Here is a 25,379-nt window from a genome sequence, read left to right as displayed (position 1 = left end):
ATTCTTGTTATATATTTCATTGAAACAGATAGCAAATTCTAATTTTTTTTTTTTTTTTTTTTTTTTTTGAGACGGAGTCTCGCTCTGTCGCCCAGGCTGGAGTGCAGTGGCCGGATCTCAGCTCACTGCAAGCTCCGCCTCCCGGGTTTACGCCATTCTCCTGCCTCAGCCTCCCGAGTAGCTGGGACTACAGGCGCCCGCCACCTCGCCCGGCTAGTTTTTTGTATTTTTTTTTTTAGTAGAGACGGGGTTTCACCGTGTTAGCCAGGATGGTCTCGATCTCCTGACCTCGTGATCCGCCCATCTCGGCCTCCCAAAGTGCTGGGATTACAGGCTTGAGCCACCGCGCCCGGCCGCAAATTCTAATTTTAAAATCTCGTATATTAGTCCTTCTTTACCAGAAGCCATGGTAAATGAAATATCTCCATTTACTTAGATCTTTCTAAAAATCTCATTAAGGAATGTGTTAATCATACTGTTTGCTTTCCAAAACTCTGGGTAAATGTACTGCTCAAGAAACTGAAAGACTGCATTGTTGGCTATGAACAGGAAATTAAGATTGAGGAGCACTACCCATTAGATCCTGTTATTTCTTTTGAATTTTGACCTAGGAAAAACCAACTATTTATGCCAACAATCTTAAGAGATTAGGTTTTATAGCTCGTGTAAACTGTGAAACAAGAAAAACTAGGACACAAAATACTTGATTATTTGTCCTATAACCTAAGTATAATGTGATCCCAATACTTCAGTCCACATAATCATATGGCTAACCTACCCTATAATATTTCAAACTCTGTAGACACATACTGTATTCCTAAAAAGTGGTGTTTTCGTCACATTTTATTTCTTTTCTTTTTTCTTTTTCTTTTTTTTTTTTTTTTTTGAGATGGAGTCTCGCACTGTTGCCCAAGCTGGAATGCAGTGATGCGATCTCTGCTCACTGCAACCTCTGCCTCCTGGGTTCAAGCAATTCTCCTGCCTCAGCCACCCAAGTGGCTGGGATAACAGGCACCTGCCACCACACCTGGCTAATTTTTTGTATTTTTTTTAGTAGAGTCAGGGTTTCCCTCTGTTGGCCAGGCTGGTCTTCAACTCCTGACCTCGTGATCCACCTGCCTCGGCCTCCCAAAGTGCCGGGATTACAGAAATGAGCCACTTTGCCCGGCCTGGTCACATTCTATTTCAGCGCTGCCATGTTCCAGCAATACTATTCACTGAAATAGTAACTGCAGACCATGGCACACAGGTTATTTCAACCTCAGCACAATTGGCATTTTGGACTAGATAATCCTTTGTTGTGGAGTGCTGTCCTATGCATTAGAGAATGTTTAGCAACATCCCTGGCCTCTACCCACCAGATACCAGTAGCACTCTCCTTAGTTCTAACAATAAAAAATATCTTAAGACATTGTCAAATGTTCCAAGTCTCTGTATGGGACAAGAAATAGCAATTTTGCCCCCAGTTGAGAACCACTGATTTAACAGAATGACCTAAGAGATACCTTTAGTGTTTCGGTTTTTGTTTGTTTGTTTTTACCACATCCCTAGATAACTAAAAGAGGAAATACATGTAGAAGAACCAGCTGGTATGGTAGCCCACACCTATAATCTCAGCACTTTGGGAGGCTAAGAGGGGAGGATTGCTTGAGGCCAAGAGTTCGAGACCAGCTTGAGAAACATAGCGAGACACTGTCTCTACCAAAAATAATAATAATAAATTGGATAGGCATTGTGGCACAAGCCTGTAGCTGGAGCTGCTCAAGTGGTTGAGGCAGGAGGCTCGCGTGAGCCCATGGGTTCAACGTTCCAGTGAGCTATGATTGCACCACTGTAGTCCAGCCTGGGTGACAGGGCTTAATATGGGATAATGGAATTGTGGCTATATTATTAACAGAACTTATTATTTACATTTTACATGATCTGTCAATTGAAGTATGTACAGATAAAACAATATGATGGCTAGGATTTGTATCAAAATAGGTAAATGAAATATGATTATCCATATGATGATAAATGTTCACAGAGGTTCAATATACTATTCTCTCTCTGCTTATGTTTAAAAAAACTCTATAATAAGAATTTTTTTTTAAGTGGGTAGAGAGGGGTCAGGCGTGGTGGCTCACTCCTGTAATCTCAGCACTTTGGGAGGCCAACGCGGGAAGATCACGAGGTCAGGAGTTCAAGACCAGCCTGGCCAACATGGTGAAACCCTGTCTCTAGTAAAAGATACAAAATATCAGCCGGGTGTGGTGGTGCGCACCTGTAATCCCAGCTACTCAGGAGGCTGCGGCAGGAGAATGACGTGAACCCAGGAGGCAGAGGTTGTGGTGAGCCAAGATTGTGTCATTGTACTCTAGGCTGGGCAACAGAGTGAGACTCCGTCTCAAAAAAAAAGGGGGGGGGTGCAGGGGTAGAGGGGCTAACACAGGTCTCAGTAGGTACATGAACAACTTGCTGTTAAGTCAAAAAATTATCGTTGAGGCAAACAATACACAACTGAATGTATGGGAAGAAAAGCTAGGCACCAAAGCTAATGTGGTGAATTGGAATACTGAAAAGCACCTGCATGCGCCTGGGATTTAGAAAGGCACGCTGGACAGGATACACGCTAAGAAGCAGCCTAGGAAGACTCTAAACTTTCACCTCTGCCTGATCTTTAGGCTCAGCACAAGCAGGAAGCAAAGGCTGAGGCAGAGTTGTAAATGGCCTGGCCAAACATTAAGAGTGTTCCAGGCCAGGTATGGTGGCTCAAGTCTGTAATCCCATCACTTTGGGAGGCCAAGGCTAGTGGATCACTTGAGGCTAGGAGTTCGAGACCATTCTGGCTAACACAGTGAAACCCCATCTCTACTAAAAATACAAAAAATTAGCCGGGCATGGTGGCAGGTGTCTGTAGTCCCAGCTACTTGGGAGGCTGAGGCAGGAGAATGGCGTGAACCCGGAAGGCGGAGCTTGCAGTGAGCCGAGATCGTGCCACTGCACTCCAGTATGGGCAACAGAACAAGACTCCGTCTCAAAAAAAAAAAAATTAGCCAGATGTGGTGGCGCACACCTGTAATCCTAGCTACTCAGGAGGCTGAGGCATGAGAATTGCTTGAACCCAGGAGGTGGAGGTTGCAGTGGGCTGAGATTCCACCATTGCACTACAGCCTGGGTGACAGGGCAAGACCCTGTCTCAAAAGGGAAAAAAAAAAAAGAGAGAGAGAAAGAATATTCCAAGACAGAGTCAATCTGCAAAGACTCAGAGAAACTTTTTTTCTTTTTTTTCCATTTTTTTCTTTGGCTCCATGAGCTCAAGGAAATATCTGTCAAATCATTAACTGACCCCTGAGCCTAAGACACAAACTTCAGAGATAATGTAAAACAAAGAATAAAGTCTTTAAAAATATAGTTTAGAAAACTCACTAAACAAACAAAACCCAGAGCAAGCAATAAAAAACAAACCCTGAAGAGTGAGAAAAATCTGACCTTCAGAGTTAACACATTCTAATAATCAAAATATGCAGTTTTCAACAAAACATTTCTTTCCATACAAACCATACAAAAAACAAGTGTGACCCATTCCCAGCAGCTATTAGCAAAAACTCTCCCTGAGTAAGCATAAACATCAGACCAACTCAAAAAAGACTTTAAACCAACTATCTTAAACATGCTCAAAGAGCCAATGGAAACCATGGACAAAGAGATGAAGGAAACCAAGAAAACAATGTCTAAACAAATCCAGAATATCAATGAAGAGATACAAATGATAAGAAGAAACCAAACAGAAGATGTGAAGGAATAATAACTGAAATGAAGACTTCCCTAGAGGGTTCAACAGAAGATTTGAACACGCAAAAGAAAAAATTCAGTAAAGTGGAAGACAAATCAATTGCAATTATCTTGTCTAAGGAGAAAAAAAAAGTGTGAAGAAAATTGAACAGAGCCTTAGGACACCATCAAATTGAAAAGAGCTGGAGGACACCATCAAGCATACCAACATAGGCATAATAAAAGTTCCAGAAGGAGAGAAAAAGGAACAGAAAGAACATGTGAAGAAATACTTATTGAAAAATTCCCAAATTTGGTAAAAGACATGAATTTACAGAACTAAGAAACTCAACAAACTCTAAGTAGTACAAACACAAAGAGATCCATACCAAGGTATGGTATAATCAGACTGTTGGAAGAATAAGACAAAGAAAGAAACTTGAAAGAAGCAAGAGAGAAGGCACTCATCCCATATCCTTACTAAAATTAACAGCCAATTTCTCAGCAGAATCCATGGAGGCCAGAAGGCAGTGGAAGAGCATATTTAAAATGTTACAAGAAAAAAACTATCAGTCTAGATTTCTATATCTAGCAAAACAATTCTTCAAAACTGAAGGAGACATTAAGACACTGACAATAAAGGCTGAGGGAGTGCACTGCTAACAGACCTGCCTTACCATAAATGCTAAAGGGAGTCCTTCAGACAGAAATGAAAGGATACCAAACAGACTCATATCATACAAATATACAAAGAACAACACAAAGACAAAATACATAGGTAAATACAAAAGTCACCATTGTTGTATTTTTGGATTTTTATTTGTGTTTGGTTTTCGTTTGTTTGTTTTGAGACAGGGTCTTGCTCTGCCACCCAGGCTGGAGTGCAGTGGCACAGTTAAGGCTCACTGCAACCTCCAGCTCCCAGACTTATGATCACCCCCACCTCATCCTTCTGGAGTAGCTGGGACCTCATACATGCACCACCATGCCCGGCTAATTTTTGCATGTTTTGTAGAGATGAGGTTTCGTCATGTTACCCAGACTGGTCTTGAACCCCTGGGCTCAAGTGCTCCACCCACCTTGGCATCCCAAGGTGCTAGGATTACAGGCATAAGCCACTGCACCGGCCAGTATTTTTGGATTGTAACTCCTCTAGTTTTTCTCTCGATGGTGTAAAAGACAAATGTATAAAACAGCAATTATAGGCCGGGCGTGGTGGCTCATGCCTGTAATCCCAGCACTTTGGGAGGACAAGGCGGGTGGATCACGAGGTCAGGAGATCGAGACCATCCTGGCTAACACGGTGAAACCCTGTCTCTACTAAAAATACAAAAAATTAGCCGGGCGTGGTGGCGGGCGCCTGCAGTCCCAGCTACTCGGGAGGCTGAGGCAGGAGAATGGCGTGAACCCAGGAGATGGAGCTTGCGGTGAGCCGAGATCGCGCCACTGCACTCCAGCCTGGGCGACAGAGCGAGACTCCCTCTCAAAAGAAAAAAAAAAAAAAACCAGCAATTATAAATCTATGTTAAGGGGCATATAGTAGATAAAGTTGCAATTTGTGACAATGACATACAGGAGGTGGGATGGAGCTGTCTATGAGCAAAGTTTTTGACCACTATTGAGTCAAATAATATCAACTCAAAATAGTGTCACCAATTCAAAATAGTCAATCCCATTAATCACTGATTTCATACATGTAACATTGTCTACTTGCTAAAATTTATTTGTAACCCCCAAATAATCATAACAAAATAACCCCCAAATCAAATTATTATAAGCGTTTATAATAATCAAAATAATATTTTTAAGAATAACTTTGGAAAAAAGAGAAGTATAACTCTTGTGTCAACATGGAGATAAATTAAGAGATGACACTGACTAGAAAGTATTAAATCATTTTGGTTCCTAAAGGGAGAAATAATGAGAATCTGAAACATAATCAATAGAATTAAATAAGCAAATGGATATAGTGAGTTTGAGAAAAAGAGAAGAAATGTCCAGCCTGGGCCATTAGATAGCTAATAGTGCCATTACCCAAAACAGAACAAGTTAACACAAGCCTAATAAATTCCATGATAAATATATTAAGCTTGAAATGACTGTGGATGATCCAAGTGAAGGTATGCAACAGGAAATTGGAAATGGAGAATGAAAACTCAGAAAAGAGACTGAGACTGGAGATAAAGTATTTAAAGGTGTCAAACTACAGGTAAATGAAGCCATGGAAATGGTTTATGTCTCCTACCATCATCACACAGAGTCATAAAAGACGGCTGAAGGACAGAAGCAGAAAGAAGAGCTAACAGAGGAAACTGAAAAGAAACTAACAAGGGTGGGTGGGGTACTAGAAGAGACTGGTGTCTCTGAATCCAACAGAAGGAGAGGCCCTTCCCCTTCTTTCCTAGCATGCTTCACTGGAGTTCAACTAAGATAAGAATTAAGTAGCTTCTATTAGATCTGATAGTAAGGAAATCATTAGTGACCACAACAAAATGAACTGCTATGGAGACATGAGTTGGCATAGAGAACTAGGAGTTGAAGAGTAAGCAGTTTTAAGTGAAGCAAAGAAATGCGTTAGTAGGCTAGGTGCGGTGGCTCATGCTTGTAATCGCAGCGTTTTGGGAGGCCGAGGCAGGCGGATCACCTGAGGTCAGGAGTTCAAGACCAGCCTGGCCAACATGGTGAAACTCCATCTCTACTAAAAATACAAAAATTAGCTGGGCATAGTGGTGTGCACCTGTAGTCCCAGCTACTTGGCAGGCTGAGGCAGGAGAATCACTTGAACCCGGGAGGCAGAGGTTGCAGTGAGCTGAGATAATGCCATTGCACTCCACCCTGGGCAACGAGCTAAACTTCATCTCAAAAAAAAAAAAAAAAAAAAGAAAATAAAAAGAAATGAGTTAGTAGCAAGCACCACCACCCCCCAAAAAAGAGAGACAGAATTGTGCAATTTAGCCATTTTCTTTCACTTACACTATTCCCAATTGCTGTAAAAGACTCAACTCTGCATACAATGGGCTGTAACCAGCTGAAACACAACATTCACTGCTTGTATTTCCAGCAAGATAAACTGAAAAGCCTCCAATAACAAGACACCCAAGCTGACACCTTAGCATAAAACTAGTCATAGATAGAAAAAAAAGAAAACAACGTAGGAGAGCAAGATAAACAGAAAGCACAAAAGGACTAGAATAAAAATAAACTTTTATCAATAATGTATCACTGTTTATCGATAATCACTATAAATAAGACAAACTAAACTCACCAGTTAAAAAAGACAAATTGTACGAATGGATGTTTACAAATCCAGCAATTCCTCAGTGTTTGTCCAAGAGAAATAAAAATATTTGTCTACAAAATTTTTAGACACTAACATTCACACTTAAAAAGAAGATTAATCACCAAGACAGCAGAGCTCTTAGGTGAGTCTGAGTGTGAGCTGGGCAGATTGATTACCACAGCTCATTACATATTCGATCACCATGACCATTCATTTTTACTTACCGCCAACAGAAGACACATTTATTAGCACATGCCAAGCTCGGAGTGGTTTCCATGCAGCGATGGCTCTCAATTCCATAGAAGGTGTGTTTGTAACAACCTCCTCTCCCTCGGAGCATTGACTATGACAAGTAAACAAATCACAACTTGAATAAAATCGTCAACGCACAGAAACAAACCACCAAGGCATCATTTTTAAGAGAAACCATGTGTTTCGTAACCATAAACACTCCTACTGGTATCTGCATGATGCAGGAAATTAGCATTGGAGCATTTTAGTGTTTTGGCAGTGCCTTGGGTTTTTACTAAAGTCCAATGAAATAAACTTATGATTCATTAACTCTGAAAACTCTTTAGGGAGAATCACTAATGCTTTCATTTTCAAATCCATCAGACTCCTTCAAATAATATTAGTACAATAATATATAATGCTAAGAAACAGATAAAACAGACTCCTAAAAAATGGGGGCTGTCTGCATATGCAAGCGTATCCCTGCTCTGAATAAAGAAGGACGGGTAAGGGAGAACAATCCTGGAGTATTGTTCTTTTGTTTGTTTTGTTTTGAGACAGGGTCTTGCTCTGTTCCTCAGGCTGGAGTGCAGTGATGCAATCATAGCTCCCTGCAACCTCCAACTCCTGGGTTCAAGCAATCCTCCCGCCCCAGACTCTCAAGTAGCTGGGACTATGGGTGTGAGCCACCATGCCCGGTTATTTTTTAATTTTTTGTAGAGATGAGGTCTCACTATGTTGCCCAGGCTGGTCTTGAACTCCTGGTCTCAAGCGATCCTCCCACCTCAGCCTCTCCAAATGCTAAGATTACAGTTGTGAGCAAGCCACTGTGCCCAGCCCTGGAGTATACATATTTGAGACATTGTGGGGGCAAGCAGCAGGTATGTAAGAAATAGATTATTATTCCCATTTCCAAAAAGATCACCATTTGATGCAAGGGATAAAAACATATATCACATGAGTCATATAAGTTGGTACATGTAGTAAGAAGGTAATCTAAAGAAATACCTAGATCAACTAGGGTTGGAATCAAGATAATATCAAGCTTTAAAAGATAAAATCAGATCTGTCCAGAGCTCTGTGTAAGACCAGCTTGATTTCAGTATAAGTGAAAGCAGTGAAGCCTGGGAGGAGGTTATGTGAGAGAGGTAATGATGACTTTCTCCTAAGATCAGTGGAACCGGTAGGGTACTGAAGAAGTGAAATCAATGTCATTCCCCACTGAGGGGCAAACCAGAGGAAGTCATTCCAAAATAACTGATTTTGAGGCCAAGTGACTGAAATAACATGGAATTAACAATACCAGCAACGAACAAGGAGAAGGAAAGTGGAGACATGAATAAGTAGCCTTTACACATGTATGGTGTGTGTGTGTGTGTGTGTGTGTGTGTCAGTGTACTACCTTTTTTTTGTTTGTTTGTTTTGAGACAAAGTCTCACTCTGTTGCCTAGGCTGGAGTGCAGTAGTGTGATCTGGACTCACTGCACCCCCCACCTCCCAATTCAAGTGGTTCTCCTGCCTCAGCCTCCTGAGTAGCTGGGATTACAGGCATGCGGCACCATGCCCAGTTAATACTGATATTTTTCGTAGATGCAGGGTTTTACCATATTGGTCAGGCAGGTCTTGAACTCCTGATCTCAAGTGATCCGCCCGCCTCAACCTCCCAAAGTACTGTTATTAATATAAGCCTGTCCACAATGAAAGAACATTACATAAAATTCTAGTAGCTTAATTACTGTCAGTTGCCCATGAACACTTTTAACTACTTTTTGTTCTGACTTAAAAAAAAAAAAAAAAAAAGAAAGTTTCCCTGTCCATCTCAGTACTGCATTTGAAAAAAAAGGAGTGAAGGGAAAATACTGTTCAAGATACCTGTGCCTACACACCTCTTACAAGTTCCTAATAAAATGTACAAGACAGCAAACAAAACATTCAAATCTTGCAAATAGCACTGAAAACCCAGTGTCCAACAAATGCCAGAGTCACAGATAATTTCCACAAAATCTCATGCCACTAGAGAAACAAAGCTGAATAACTGTACATTTCAATCACTTAATTAAGAAGTTAATACACTTTGTTCTGAACTACCCTGTGCTGCCCTCTCCCATTCAGATTGAAGTCCTAACCCTCAATGCAATGCAAAGGCATGTGGATATAGGCTCTTTAATGAGGTATTTAAAGTTAAGTGAGGTCATGTGAGTAGGACCCAAATCTGACAGAACTACCATCCTTATAAGAACAGGAAGAGAGACCAGAGATCTCTCTACCCGTGCACAGGGGACAGATCATGTAAGGACTAGAGCCCATAAGATGGAAGAGCAACCAAGGTAGCTTCACCAAAGGATCAGTGAGAGCTTCCCAGAGGTGTGCCGTCCAAATCCAATACTGAAGGACTAAAAGGATTTTTCAAAAGGACTCTGTAAGACACAGGCATAGAAGCACGTGAGAAGAGGATGGAATGTTTTTCGTTTTAAAAAATGATTTCTCCAAATGTTTAAGTCTGTGATCTATTTTGAATTAATTTTTATATAAGGTGTGAGGTTTAAGACACTGTTTTTTGGAATTTGTTGGGGGAGCAGTATTTGGGTCTTTTATTCTTTTCTGCTGGTGTTGGCCTATGGATATCTAATTGCTCCAGCAGCATTTGTTGAAAATTTCACCATGGAACTTGATATGGTTTGGCTGTGTCCCCAACCAAATCTCAACTTGAACTGTATCTCCCAGAATTCTCACATGTTGTGGGAGAGACCCGGGGAGGAAACTGAATCACAGGGGCCAGTCTTTCCTGTACTATTCTTGTGGTAGTGAATTAAGTCTCACAAGATCCGATGGGTGCCTTGTACATGGAGACAGGGTTTCACCATGTTGGCCAGGCTGGTCTTGAACTCCTGACCTCAGGTGATCCACCTGCCTCAGCCTCCTAAAGTGCTAGGACTACACGAGTGAGCCACGACACTCGGCACAGATTGGGTAAATTCTATTGTTCTGTCCTGTTCACCAATCATTCTACTGATCTGTTAAGGTCACTGATTCTATCTTGTCATCTCCACTTGACTACTGGGCCCATCAATCACAGTATTTCTCTTACTATACTTCTCAGCTTTAGAATTCCCTCTTGGTTCTTTTATAACTTCTATTTCTTTGCTGAGATTTCTTTTTCATTTGTTTCAAGACAATCTGTAACTGATGGCTGAAGCATTTTTATGACAGCTACTTTAAAATCCTTGTCAGTTAATTCCATCATTTGATTTATCTGGTGTTGCTGTCAGCTGATTATCCTTATTCAAGGTATGATTTTCTTGTTTCTTGTTATGGCAAGAGATGTTTTCGTTGTATCTGAGACATTCTGTCTATTATGTTGGAAATTCTAGACCCTGGTTCATTCATTCTTTTATTTTAGTACATTATTTCAATTTAGCATGCAGGTCCTGGCCTACTTCTGTGTGCTATGGTTCCAACTGGGCAGTTTAATTTTCAGAGCCTTTGCAGTATAATTTTTCTTAGATTCCCACTGGTCCCTGCTGGAGCTGTCTGAGGGAGAGGGAGGGACTCCTCCAGACTGTCCCACTGGGAGTCTCTCAGTGGAGAAGGAGAAAGGCCAGCCGACTTCCAAGGTCAGGCTGCTTTTGTGGCAGCTTGTCTGACCTATGCCCTCTGGCAGCCCCAGTATCTCTGGGTAGAGAGGGAAGTCTCAGACCCACAAGGACAAAGAGGGTCCCCCAGCTGGGCCACTTGTGGCAGTGGGGTCCCTCTTGCTGGTGCCACCCAGCCAACATCGTATCTCTTGGTGGGGGAAGAGAGTCTCAGGCCCAGCAGGGATCGACAGCATTTCACAGGCCAGGCCACTTGAGGGGGCTGCGGGCTGGGGAGAAGGATCATTAAATCTCTAATTAACATACAGTGACAGAAAGGAAATCAGTGGTTTCCAGGAAGTAAAGAGAAATTTGGATTATAAAGAAGAACAAGGACATTTTTGTATTTTGGAAATACAAACCATTTTGTATTAAGGAAATATTATCTTAACTATGGTGATAGCTTCACGGGCATATACATGTATAAAACTTTATCTGGCAGGCCGGGTGCGGTGGCTCAAGCCTGTAATCCCAGCACTTTGGGAGGCCGAGATGGGCGGATCATGAGGTCAGAAGATCAAGACCATCCTGGCTAACATGGTGAAACCCCGTCTCTACTAAAAACTACAAAAAACTAGCCGGGCGTGGTGGCGGGCGCCTGTAGTCCCAGCTACCCAGGAGGCTGAGGCGGGAGAATGGCGTGAACCCGGGAGGCGGAGCTTGCAGTGAGCTGAGATCCGGCCACAGCACTCCAGCCTGGGTGACAGAGCGAGACTCCATCTCAAAAAAAAAAAAAAAAACTTTATCTGGCAGAGCAGGGTGGCTCATGCCTGTAATCCCAACACTTTGGGAGCCCGAGGCAGGTGGATTACTTGAGGTGAAGAGTTCGAGACCACTCTGGCCAACATGGTGAAACCCTGTCTCTAATAAAAACACAAAAATTAGCTGGGCATGGGGGCAGGAGCATGTAATCTGTAATCCCAGCTACTTGGGAGACTGAGGCAGGAGAATCTCTTGAACCTAGGAGACAAAGGTAGCAGTGAGCCAAGATTGCACCACTGCACTCCAACCTGGGCGACAAAATGAGACTCCATCTCAAAAAAAAAAAAAAAAAAAAAAAAACTCATCAACTTGTACACTTTAAATATGTAGTTTCTCATATGTCAATTATACAGCAATAAAACTGAAAACATTTTAAAATTTAAAAATAAGACACAGGAGTCTGCTGAAAAATTTCCCACCAGCCAAAGTGTGAAAATTTGATGATCAAAACAGAAAATAACTATAATGGATGGAGTTGATGAAAATGCATCATTACATTCAAAAACAAGGGAAAAAGTCACCATTTGAAGTGGCAAGTAAAACAACTCCTACTTTGAAAATTGGTAGTTTAAGAGAAAACAAATCAGGTATTTACATGCCATATCAATAGGAAATGTATTTCAGAGTAACTAAATATTCTTGGTTGATTAAAAAAAAAGAAAGAAAAGCTCTCCTTTACAGAATAATGCCAGCTAGTAAATGCAGAATAAATGACACAATTAAAAAATGCTTTTACAAACTCTAATTAGATATTATTTCAGGGAAGTATTAGTATTATCAACTTGTGCAATTTTTTTTTAAGACAAATATTCGCTTAATTGTTGACAGAAAACTAGGTGTTATCTTAACGCCAAAATAATGTTCTAAAGACATAGAAGAAAGCATAAGTGAACAAAGGAAGCAGTAGAGTATCATTACCATGTTTCAACTGTCAATATTAGCATCACAAATAGTGGGCTGACCAGCAAAAAGACTATGACTCGCTGAAGGCTCAGATGATCATTAGCAATTTTTTTTTTTTTTTTTTTTGAGACAGAGTCTTGCTCTGTCGCCCAGCCTGGAGTGCAGTGGCGCAATCTTGGCTCAATGCAACCTCTGCCGCCCGGGTTCAAGTGATTCTCCTGCCTCAGCCTCCCGAGCAGCTGGGATGACAGGTGTGTGCCATCACGCCTGGCTAATTTTTGTATTTTTAGTAGAGACGAGGTTTCAGCATCTTGGCCAAGATTGTCTTGAACTCCTGACCTCATGATCCACCCGACTCAGCCTCCCAAAGTGCTGGGATTACAGGCGTGAGCCACTGCGCCCAGCCCAATCATTAGCAATTTTAGAAATAAAGTACATTTTAATTAGTTATGATTTTTTTTTTTTTTTTTTTTTGAGACGAGTCTCGCTCTGTCGCCCGGGCTGGAGTGCAGTGGCTGGATCTCAGCTCACTGCAAGCTCCGCCTCCCGGGTTTACGCCATTCTCCTGCCTCAGCCTCCGCAGTAGCTGGGACTACAGGCGCCCGCCACCTCACCCGGCTAGATTTTTGTATTTTTTTAGTAGAGACAGGGTTTCACCATGTTAGCCAGGATGGTCTCGATCTCCTGACCTTGTGATCCACCCATCTCAGCCTCCCAAAGTGCTGGGATTACAGGCTTGAGCCACCGCGCCCGGCCTAGTTATGATTTTTTAAAATTACATTTTGTTTTAGCTATGATGCTATTGCATACTTAACAGACTACGGTATAGTGTAAACATGACTTTTATAAGCAATGGGAAACCAAAACATTTGTGTGGCCTCGCTTTACTGTGATGTCTGCTTCATTGCAGTGGTCTGGAATGAAACCTGAAATATCTCCAAGGTAAGCCTGTCATTTGTTGGCATGCTAGCCCTACCTCAATAAGGGTTATTTCCCTCTCTTAATCACATATAAACAAGTCTGTCTTGAAAGTCTTGTAAAAAAATAATAATAATAATAATAACCGCTAGTCCCTTTACTTCTGTTGTTTGTTTTGGTTTTGGTTTTGGTTTTGGTTTTGGTTTTGGTTTTGGTTTTGAGACAGAGTCTGGCTCTGTTGCCCAGGCTGGAGTACAGTGGCGCAATCTCGGCTCACTGCAACCTCCGCCTCCCAGGTTCAAGCGATTCTTCTGCCTCAGCCTCCTGAGTGGCTGGGACTACAGGTGGCCATCACCATGCCCAGCTAATTTTTGTATTTTTAATAGAGAGAAGGTTTTACCATATTGGCCAGGCGGATCTCGAACTCCTGACTTCCGGATCTACTCACCTTGGCCTCCCAAAGTGCTGGGATTACAGGCGTGAGCCACTGCACCAGGCCTGTTTTTTTGTTTTTTTATTTTTGTTTGAGACAGTCTTGCTCTGTCGCCCAGGCTGAAGTACAATGACACAATTTTCAGCTCACTGCAACCTCCACCTCCCAGGTTCAAGCAATTTTCGTGCCTCAGCCCCCCAAGTAGCCGGGACTATAGGCACATGCCACCATGTCTGGCTGATTTTTATATTTTTTGAAGAGATGGGGTTTCATCATGTTGGCCAGGCTGGTCTCCAACTCCTGACCTCAGGCAATCCACTTGCCTCGGACTCCCCAAGTGCTGGAACTTCAGGTGTGAGCCACTGCAGTCAGCCATTTTACCTCTGTTAAAGCTAAACTTATTTATTATAAGAAGGTGCAAGTAGCTAACTGCTTCCTGGCACCGTCTAATGTAGTAGTGCCAGACTATGTTTGTACAGAAATATATAATATTTAATATAAAGGACTTCCCTTTTTCTCTCATTATCTTATAGTTTGGGCAAAACACATACTATATTATCCATAAATTTACTTTAACAATATTATAGAGTATGGTATAAACAAAAGGCACTGAGTCTGATATTACTGAAAATCACTGGATTGGAAAGAAGAAACTTGGGATATGAGAAGTATTAAAAATAAATAAAATAAAATAAAATGACAGGGTTTAGCATATTGTTATCAAGAGTAGATGGAATAACAGAAGTGTCATCTGGCTGGGCACAGTGGCTCACACCTGTAATCTCAGCACTTAGAGAGGTCAAGGCAGGTGGATCACTTGAGTGCAGGAGTTCAAGACCAGCCTGGGCAACATAAGGAGACCCTGTCTCTACAGAAAAATTTTAAAACTAGCCAAGCATCATGGTGCGCACCTATAGTCCCAGCTACTCAGGAGGCTGAGTTGGGAGGATCACTTGACCCAGGGAAGTAAAGGCTGCAATGACCCCTGACTGCATCACTGCACTCTAGCCTGGCCGGGCGTGGTGGTTCATGCCTGTAATCCCAGCACTTTGGGAGGCGAAGGTGGGCAGATCATGAGACTCCAGGAGTTCAAGACCAGCCTGGGAGACATGGTGAAACCCCATCTCCATAAAAAATACCAATGTTAGCCAGGCGTGGTGGTGCATACCTATAATCACAGCTACTCCAGATGGATCACTTAAGCCGGGGAAGCTGAGGCTGCAGTGAGCCGAGATCGTGCCACTGCACTCCAGCCTGGGCGACAGAAGGAGCCTGTCTCAAATTTAAAAAGAAGGGAAGTGTCGTCTATCAGAATATTCCTGCCCCTTAGGATAAAGCCAGAGGAAAAGGAGTGAAAAACAGGAAGAAGAGTTTCTCAAATATCCACAAATAATAGCAACAGGCCTGTGGAGCAGATTATACTAAAAAGATTCAACAGAGAAATCTGGAGAATGGAGCCGGGCGCGGTGGCTCAAGCCTGTAATCCCAGCACTTTGGGAGGCCGAGACGGGTGGATCACGAGGTCAGGAGATCGAGACCATCCTGGCTAACACGGTGAAACCCCGTCTCTACTAAAAAATACAAAAAAAACTAGCCGGGCGAGGTGGCGGGCGCCTGTAGTCCCAGCTACTCGGGAGGCTGAGGCAGGAGAATGGCGTAAACCCGGGAGGCGGAGCTTGCAGTGAGCCGAGATCCGGCCACTGCACTCCAGCCTGGGCGACAGAGCGAGACTCCGTCTCAAAAAAAAAAAAAAAAAAGAAATCTGGAGAATGTTATTCTGACAACAGCAGCGGCTAAGAATCAGGTTCTTTATTAGGAAGGACCACCAAGGTAAATGAAGTATCAAGCAAGATCAGGTGTGCATTGTGAAAACGGGCAGGAGCAGTCCCGGAGAAAAATGAAGACAAAGGGATGTTTCCTGCAAAGCCCAAGTGGGCACAATGGAAAAGGCCAGCACAGGGAGAGGCGGGGCTCACGTTGGAAGGGGCATGTAGAAATGGAGAGTGAAACATAGTCAGCAGAAGGGATCGTAGGCATGAACCCAGGATAGAAATGTTTAAGAACGGTAACAAAGAATGTAAAAAGTCAAGCATGGTTGGAGAAGAAAAGTTGGTTTAATTAGAACTACCAGTTTGTTATTATTTTATTTATTTATTTATTTATTTATGTATGTATTTATTTATTTATTTATTTATTTATTTATTTATTTGAGAAGGAGCCTGACTCTGTCGCCCAGGCTGGAGTGCAGTGGCACAATCTCAGCTCACTGCAACCTTCGCCTCCTGGGTTCAAGTGATTCTCCTGCCTCAGCCTCCCAAGTAGCTGGGATTACAGGCATGCGCCACCAACGCCCAGTTATTTTTTTTTTTAAGTAGTGACAGGATTTCACCATGTTGGTCAGGCTGGTCTCAAACTCCTGACCTCAGGTGATCCGCCTGCCTCGGCCTCTCAAAGTGTTGGGATTACAGGCATGAGCCACGACACCCAGCCTAGTACTGTCAGATTTGAGCTAACCAATAACAGTAAAGAGATTGAGTTTTGTATGGGGAATCTTTCTAGGGCAGAACAGGCTGAGAAAAGGTCTGGCAGACAGTACTGGAGGTGCTACATCACCAGGAACTAAGTTACTGGTGGCCTGTGGTCACTCAGCTCCTGGAGATACAGTACAAACAGTGGCAAGAGATGCAAATCAGGTACCCGATAAAGAGCCCTTATCCAGAATACATAAAGAACTTTTACAATCCAACAATAGACACATAATCCAATGTAAAAATGGGCCAAGGATTTGAAGAGATATTTCTCTAAGGAAGATATACAAACATCCAAATCGCAAATGAAAAGATGCTCAACATCACTGGTCGTTAGGAAGATGCACCTCTAAGAGATACCACCTGACACGCCCTAGGATGGCAATAATCAAAAAAATGAACAATAACAAATGCTGGCAAGGCTGAGGAGAAATCGGAACCCTCATACACACAGGTAGGAAATGAATGAAAACATCTCCATGCGAAAATGTGTACATATAATAATGTCGGCCAGGCACGGTGGGTCATGCCTATAATCCCAGCACTCTGGGAGCCTGAGGCGGGCGGATCACCTGAGGTCAGAGTTCGAGACCAGCCTTATCGACATGGTGAAACCCTGTCTCTACTAAAAATACAAAAATTAGGCGTGGTGGCTGGTGCCTGTCATCCCAGCTACTGAGGAGGCTGAGGCAGGAGAATCACTTGAACCTGGGAGGTGGAGGTTGCAGTGAGCCGAGATCGCACCACTGCACTCCAGCCTGGGTGACAGAGCGAGACTCCGTCTAGGGAAAAAAAAAAAAAAAAAAAGAAATGCAAAGAATTAAGAAGAGTGGAAGTGATCTTGGCTATTAAAAAAAACAGAATGGAGAACTTATACTACATAATTTCAGACTGACTACAAAAGCAAGACAATGTGGTACTGGCACAGGAAAGACAAATATATCAGTGGCACAGAATTTGGAGAGACCAGAAATAGGCCTGCCCATATGATGGACTGACTGTCTACAATGGCCTAGAAAGTAATTCAATGGAGAAAGGAAAGTACGAAGTTATCAGAACCAACATGGAATTACTTATGTTAAGAAAGCCCTGACAAACAGAGCTGGGGAAGGTCATGAAGAAAGGGCTCTCATGCTTGTATGCCTGATAGCAAAAAAGATTCTACAAAAGCCACAACCTTGAACAAAGGCCATCACAACCTTACACAGAAATACGTCTGTTAAGGACATCAGCCCGGCAACTGCCTGCCCAACCTTCGACAGCATCACTCTTGTTATTGATCTTTGTAGCCAAGAATAATGACTTCAAAACAATTCTGTAACACTCCTCATTTTTTCCTTTAAAGCTGGGTGTAGGCCGGGAGTGGTGGCTCATGCCAGCACTTTGGGCGGCCGAGGTGAGCGGATCAGCTGAGGTCAGGAGTTCGAGACCAGCCTGGCCAACATGGCGAAACCCCATCTCTACTAAAAATACAACAAAATTCACCAGTCGTGGTGGCGTGTGCCTGTAATCCCATCTACTAGGAAGGCTGAAGCAGGAGAATCCCTTAAACTCGGGAGGTGGAGGTTGCAGTGAGCCGAAATTGTGCCACTGCACTCCAGCCTGGGTGATAGAGCAAGACTCTCTAACAAAAACAAAACAAACAAACAAAAAAAAAAAGTGGGGTACAGTGGGTACAATAGTTCCAGCTATTTGAGGGGCCAAGGCAGGAGGATCACTTTAACTCAGGAGTTCAAGTGCAGCCGGGAGAAAGTAACAAGACCTGTCTCTTAAAAAAAAAAAAAAAAAAAAAACAACCACTGTCTTCCTGAAAATGGACCTAATTTATTACGTTCCCACTGCTATGTTCTATTCCCAAATAAACATTTTTTTTCTCTTAGAAAAAAGGCCTCTCTCTGTTTGTTATCTGGTTCACATAATTGGTGTCAGAAACAGGACCTGAAAAAGCACTGTAAGAACTGGTGATTCTTGGCACCACTGTAGCACTCACTTGACCCCTTGAGCTCGCCACCACCATGATTCTCCTTTCCTGGTATGTCTTCTCTCAGTCTGAGTCTCCTTCCTTTTAGTAGAGGCCTTTTCACTTTATTTGGAACGTGGTTTGGATAAGGCCACCTTAATAATGAATCACACATCCCTCTTGGGACGATTGACAGACTTTTTACCTTTTCTGGAAAGTATTTTCTAGTATAAAGAAAAGCGTCTTTCTGGATTAAGTACTCTTGGTTTCTACAAAATTGACATTCTTTCTGGGAGGCATGACTTCTCTGGTTTGTGTACCTCATTTAATATCTCATTTGATATGCATGCCTAGGTTAAAATGTTTTTGAACACTCTTATCTTGGATTCTTTTCATTTGATTTGACTCTTTTCCCAGGCTTGTTTCTGAAAACTTTCTGAGACCAAAATAAATGTTCTAGATAGTGGGCACAGAATGGCTAATTAAAAGCCACTAGGCGGCGAGGTGCGGTGGCTCATGCCTATAATCCCAGCACCATGCGAGGCCAAGGCAGGCAGATCACTTGAGCTCAGGAGTTCAAGACCAGCCTAAGCAACATGGCAAAACCTCGTATCTACCAAAAAATACAAACAATTAGGCAGGCGTGGTGGCACGTGCACCTGTAGTCCCAACTACTCGGGAGGCTCAGGTGGGAAGATCGCTTGAGCCCAGGAGGTGGAGGCTGCAGTGAGGTGAGATTGTACCACTGTAATTCATCCTGGGTGACAGAGTGAGACTCCATCTCAAAATTTAAAAAATGCTACTAGGGTGGTTGCCACCATCTAAAACACTAGTCTGAATTCCTCATGGGATTTATAGAATTTTATTTGCTCTTGAGAGATTAATAAGAAATGGAATAAGATTCTCAAACATTTAGGCATGCTAGGTTTTCTGGGACTATAGAAGACTATATATTATGGCCCATTCTTCTGCACATTTTTCAACTGATGGGCACATTACAAGGAAAATTCAGAGCACTAAGGGTCATTATTTAAAAAGACCTGCAACTATAGAGTTAACATGTTGAGTCTTCTAACTCACTATCTCTCTGTTTTTCTGCCTACTTTAAATCTGCTGACTTTTCTACTGGTGTTGAGATGAAACACACTGCTTATGGCATTCCAGCCAAGATATTTTTAAAAAGAGAGAGAGAGAAGTCTTTTAAAGGGCTTTCAAATTAATGACTTTATGAATTACAACAGCTCCATGGTAACCAACAACTTTGACACCTTTTAGAAATATAAATTTAGGTTTGCCTAACTAGCAACTGTGTATGGTGATGAAACACTTAATTGAAAAATCAATCTCGGCCGGGCGCGGTGGCTCAAGCCTGTAATCCCAGCACTTTGGGAGGCCGAGACGGGCGGATCACAAGGTCAGGAGATCGAGACCATCCTGGCTAATACGGTGAAACCCCGTCTCTACTAAAGAATACAAAAAACTAGCCGGGCGACGAGGCGGGCGCCTGTAGTCCCAGCTACTTGGGAGGCGGAGGCAGGAGAATGGCGTGAACCTGGGAGGCGGAGCTTGCAGTGAGCTGAGATCCGGCCACCGCACTCCAGCCTGGGCGACAGAGCCAGACTCCGTCTCAAAAAAAAAGAAAAAAAAAAAAAAGAAAAGAAAAATCAATCTCTAAAAGAAAAAGAACTAGATAAATGTTTATAATGCTAGCCACTCAAGTCAAACAGGTCAAAATCTTGAGCTTAGAGCAATAATAAAAGGTATGTCTGTCAGCATATACACACACACAAAAATCTTGCTTTTTCTGGCACACAGAGGCAAAAAGAAAAAGCCAAAACAAAAAACAAACCAAAAAAACCTGCTAAAGTTCTTCCCTGCCTACATTTGCTAATTAAGCAAACCAGACAGGCAAACAAAAGATAGATCTGTTACTAATTCAAGGCTACCTGGAGATTTTATTTTACTTATACAATTCAACCAGTCCTAGCTATTATGTAAACATTGAAATTTTAACCCTAAACTCATCTGAAACTACAAAAAAGTGGCAGGGGTTGGGGGATGGTTTCAAAGATACTTTAAAAATCAAAAGTGCCATGAAAACTGCTGTACCCAAAATTTTGGCCCATGGCCTTCATTATTAGATTAGCTATTGAAGCAAATAAAGTTTAGACATATGAACAGGTTCCAGTTTTGCCAGAAATATAATCTGGATCCGACTGTCTTATAAACCAGTGAGTTTGTATTACAATCTCATGATGAAAATTCAAAAATGAAAAGTATAAGATCTTTATTTGTGTGCATATTTATGTGTTTTTATGTATGTGCATGTATTGTATGTTGTGTCTACATTGTATAACTTGGCATAGTTAGTTGGCAAGAAGTCCCTCAAAGAGAAAGGAGTGCTCACATAAAATATATAGTAATTAACCCAAATGCCTTTCAGTTCACATGACTTATGTAAATCTTTAATCAATAAGTTGGTTTTAAAGTTACTGGTAAGATAAAAATTAAAATATCTTAAAATTTGTCAGCATGCATCTTTGCCTAGGTTTACTGCTCAGACAGTTTATATTTGTCTCTATTAGACATTTTAAGACATCACGGTTTCACAACAAGGTTATAAAACTATAAACCCAGCCTACAACAGAATGATCTTCGTTTGTGTAATGTTTTGATAAATAAGACTAATTTATCACTGTTGGTTGAAAAAAAAAACAGGTTTATATCCTGAGTTATTGGACACCTGATATTCACAAGCTATAAAAATTAACAGGGAAATAACTTGAAATGACAATTAGCTTTGTCTAATATGTCAATTCTCATGAGTAATCTAGGTAAATTGTTAATAAATAAATTACATCAATGTAAATGGGATAAATGCTTCCAAATGAATTTTTCAAGTAATTTGAAATCTTAAAGTTATGTTCAATCAAATAATAAATACTAATTAAATGTCTGGGTCATTTCCAACTAAGATTTTTAAAATTATGTTACAGGGAAAGAAACTTCTAAAAATTATAAAATGGTTCTCATCTATAAAACAGTTATAAGTGAAAAACAATTCAAGATCTTGCTTTCTAGGTTTTCACTAAAAGTAAAAGTTAAGAACAGTTAAAAATTCTAATGAATATGTATAATTCTATATATAAAATGTGCCTAAAACATATAAGGTATTTTTTAATAAGAAGAAAGTATAAGATGGGCATAAAAATCTGTTCCTTATTGAGAAAAGAATGATTTCGAGTCAGACACAGTAGCTCATACGAGGGAGACTGAGGCAGAAGGATCACTTGAGGCCAGGAGTTTGAGGCTGCAGCAAGCACTCTAGTCTGGCTGACAGAGTGAGACCTTGTCTCGAAAAAAAAAAAAAAAAAATTAACATTTTTTTATTTAAAAATTTTTTAAAGAATAATTTTATCTAACTTAGAGGTTATTTAAGGTTATTTCAAAATATGGATATGGAAAGAAATAGAATACTGAAAGAGAGAGAGAGATGTGAAAAAAGTTATGGATATGAAGATATATTTTTTAAGGAAGGTTACAAAGAAAAGAATAACTTTGTATGAGAAAGAATCTCATGTGATAAGTTTTTGTTCTAAACTAAAATGACTGCTTATTTAAGATAAGGAAGTGTAGGACAAAGCAGAAAGTCCAAGCACATCAACAATGATCCAAAAAAAGTCACAATCAGGTTCATGAAAAGACAATTTATAAAAGGAATTTTGCATGTGATTAAGTTGGCTATAATTAAAAGAGATTGTTTATGTTTAGTCTTTCTAAAAACTGATCTATGATGCTAAAAATACAAAAATTTTAACCCGTCTCTACTAAAAAAATACAAAAAAAAAACTAGCCGGGCGAGGTGGCGGGCGCTTGTAGTCCCAGCTACTAGGGAGGCTGAGGCAGGAGAATGGCATGAACCCGGGAGGCGGAGCTTGCAGTGAGCCGAGATCGCGCCACTGTACTCCAGCCTGGGCGACAGAGCGAGACTCCGTCTCAAAAAAAAAAAAAAAAAAAAAAAAAAAAAAAAAAAACTAGCCGGGCGAGGTGGCGGGCGCCTGTAGTCCCAGCTACTCGGGAGGCTGAGGCAGGAGAATGGCGTAAACCCGGGAGGCGGAGCTTGCAGTGAGCTGAGATCTGGCCACTGCACTCCAGCCTGGGGGACACAGCAAGACTCCGTCTCAAAAAAAAAAAAAAAAAAAAAAAAAAATTTTAAAATTTGGTTACCTATGTTAAAACAACATGGTTTACCTAAAGTATTTGTTTTTAATAACATTGCAAGAGGTTTTGATTTTTAATTCTGAAATCTGTTTAACACTCATCTCCTAAACTATTTCTATTTCTTCCTGAGATCTAATTAATTTTCCTACTCTCAGGTTGGAGATGTAATGTTTTTCATTTCACTTCTTCAGGAAAAGTTCTTTCTTTTTGAAATTTCTCAAATTTATATCAGAAGTTCAACCTTTGCTGTACCTCACTGCAAATGATTGGCAGGTCATACATCACTGCTTTCTGTTCTTTCTTCTCTTAAAAAAGTATACCTTTTTGCTTGGCTGGGGTGATAACTCTCTCCTTCAACCTTTTTGTCAACTCCTGTTAACTTTTTTTTTCCTAGTTCTAACTCTGCTGTTATGGCCTGACACTAACATGTTTATTTTAAAAGCCTAGAAAGCAATGTTTTCCTTCAGTATTATTTGATTCTGTACTCTTGGCTTTTCTTGATATGTCTGAATTATTCCCTGTAATGAGGAAACTTCCCATGCTGTTACTAAGAGCCATGCATTCCCCTACTCAAGGTACTAGGGTGTTTTTTGGTTTTTGTTTTTCTTTTTAGACAGCGTCTCACTCTTGTCACCCAGGCTAGAGTGCAGTGGCGTGATCCCGGCTCACTGTAACCTCTGCCTCCCTGGTTCAAGCAATTCTCCTGCCTCAGCCTCCTGAGTAGCTGGGACTACAGGCACACACCACCATGCCTGGCTAATTTTTTATTTTTAGTAGAGATAGCATTTCACCATGTCGGCCAGGCTGGTCTTGAACTCTTGACCTCATGTGATCCAACTGCCTCAGCCTCCCAAAGTGCTGAGATTACAGGCGTGAGCCACCACACCCAGTCATAAGGTATTAGTTTTCTTTTACATTCCTCTATAATATACACTCATGACCCTCAATATGCTCTTTCTATTTCTGATTAAATTCAAGTACACTTTTAATCAGGTTTGACTTCCAAGTTACCTAAATGGGTTTCCCACAAAGACAGGCAATCACAATACAAAAGGTTTTTCTTTGCATTTTTGGTAACTGGCCTTTTTAAAAAAAAAAAAAAAAAGGTTTTATGCTTTATCAAGATAATCTCCTATGCTGTCTTTATTAGATTTTCAATTACTTGGGAAAACTGAGCTTTACAGGGTTAAGGTTTTTCTGTTTTCTTTTTTCTTTTTTTTTTTTTTTTTTTTGAGATGGAGTCTTGCTCTTGTTGCCGAGGCTAGAGTGCAGTGACGCAGTCTTGGCTCACTGCAACCTCTGCCTCCTGGGTTCAAGCGATTCTCCTGCCTCAGCCTCCTGAGTAACTGGGATTACAGGCACCCACCACCACACCCAGCTAACTTTTTGTATTTTTAGTAGAGATGGGGGTTTCACCATGTTGGCCAGGCTGGTCTCAAACTCCTGACCTTGTGATCCACCTGCCTCGGCCTCCCAACATGCTGAGATTACAGGTGTGAGCCCACTGCAGGCCAGGTTAAGGTTTTTCTATCCATGTAAATTTCCATATTGCTTTTGAAGTCTTTTAATTATCACTCTGATTAAATGAGTAACTACTATTTATGAGTGACCTGTGATTCTGTTTTGATCAAGTGTTTTGAACCTTTTGGCACCTCTGGCAGGTCTCCACAGAATCAAAATCCAAAATTCTTTCTGACCTAAAATTAACTTTATGATTGTCCAGTTACGGCCCTGAAAAGCTTCAAAGAATGTATGTCACATCTTATAGAGATATTAAATGATTTGTCTTTTTTGAAACATTATACGGAATGCATGGACAAATAAGTAATATTAGCTCTTCTTTTAGTTATTTTTGTGGGTATGTTATTGATATAAATATTCTAAAAAGTATATAAATTCATTAAAACATAATATGTTATCAGTCATAATTGATTCTTTTTTAAAGTTGTATTTGTATGGATATGTTATTAATGTGAATATTCTAAAGATTATATGAAATGTATAGAAGAAGTCTGATGGCCCTATGATCCAGGTTGTTATCTTAAAACACTGCATGTAAGAAATAACTAAATTCCTTATCAATTGAGAAATTTCATCGGATCTTAACCATGGCTTTCCTAAGTTGTTGTTGTCAACCACTGTTACTGTTCTGAATTATTCTCTGAAAACATCTGCAATCAGCTACATTCCAAAACTGCTTTTTATGGAAATGACTTTAACAAGTACTCTTTTTTTTTTTTTTTTTTTGAGACAGAATCTCACTCCATTGCCCAGGCTGGAGGGCAGTGGCGCAATCTTGGCTCACTGCAACCTCACCTCCCGGGTTCAAGCGATTCTTCTGCCTCAGCCTCCCAAGTAGCTGGGACTACAGGAACACGCCACCACACCCAGCTAGTTTTTGTATTTTTAGTAGAGACGGGGTTTCACCAAATTGGCCAGGCTAGTCTCAAACTCCTAACCTCATGATCCGCCCGCCTCGGTCCCCCAAAGTGCTGGGATTACAGGGGTAAGCCACCGCACCCGGTCCAACAAGTATTCTTGAACACATTTCTGATAACTTTAAGATCAATGGACTAAATGACAACTTCCAGAACTCTAATATATTAAAAAAATTGATTGGTGCATAAAACTGTCAATGGCCAACCTCATAGTACAATGGTACTGCATCTGACTCCATAAAATTGCTAATCAAGATCAAGCAAAATAAAATTTAATGACTTCAAATTAAGTAATTAATGACGATAATGTGTTTGTGACT

The 25,379-nt window shown here is 41.2% G+C and overlaps 1 protein-coding gene across 5 annotated transcripts in view; it reads right to left on the bottom strand.

The window, feature by feature from the left end:
* Positions 1–25,379, bottom strand: part of LOC104657346 (S-adenosyl-L-methionine-dependent tRNA 4-demethylwyosine synthase TYW1) — a 262,699-nt gene that overhangs the window by 172,348 nt on the left and 64,972 nt on the right. For all 5 annotated transcript variants that reach the window (XM_030932482.1, XM_010357125.2, XM_030932480.1 and 2 more), the window contains one exon: positions 7,258–7,376. In XM_030932482.1, the coding sequence (XP_030788342.1) occupies positions 7,258–7,376 (119 nt within the window). The remainder of the gene's footprint in view (positions 1–7,257; positions 7,377–25,379) is intronic.

The sequence above is a fragment of the Rhinopithecus roxellana genome, chromosome 6 (assembly GCF_007565055.1).
Source record: "Rhinopithecus roxellana isolate Shanxi Qingling chromosome 6, ASM756505v1, whole genome shotgun sequence".
Taxonomy (NCBI): Eukaryota; Metazoa; Chordata; class Mammalia; order Primates; family Cercopithecidae; genus Rhinopithecus; species Rhinopithecus roxellana.
Note: the sequence above shows the minus strand (reverse complement) of the source record. Positions and strands in the feature narration are given on the sequence as shown.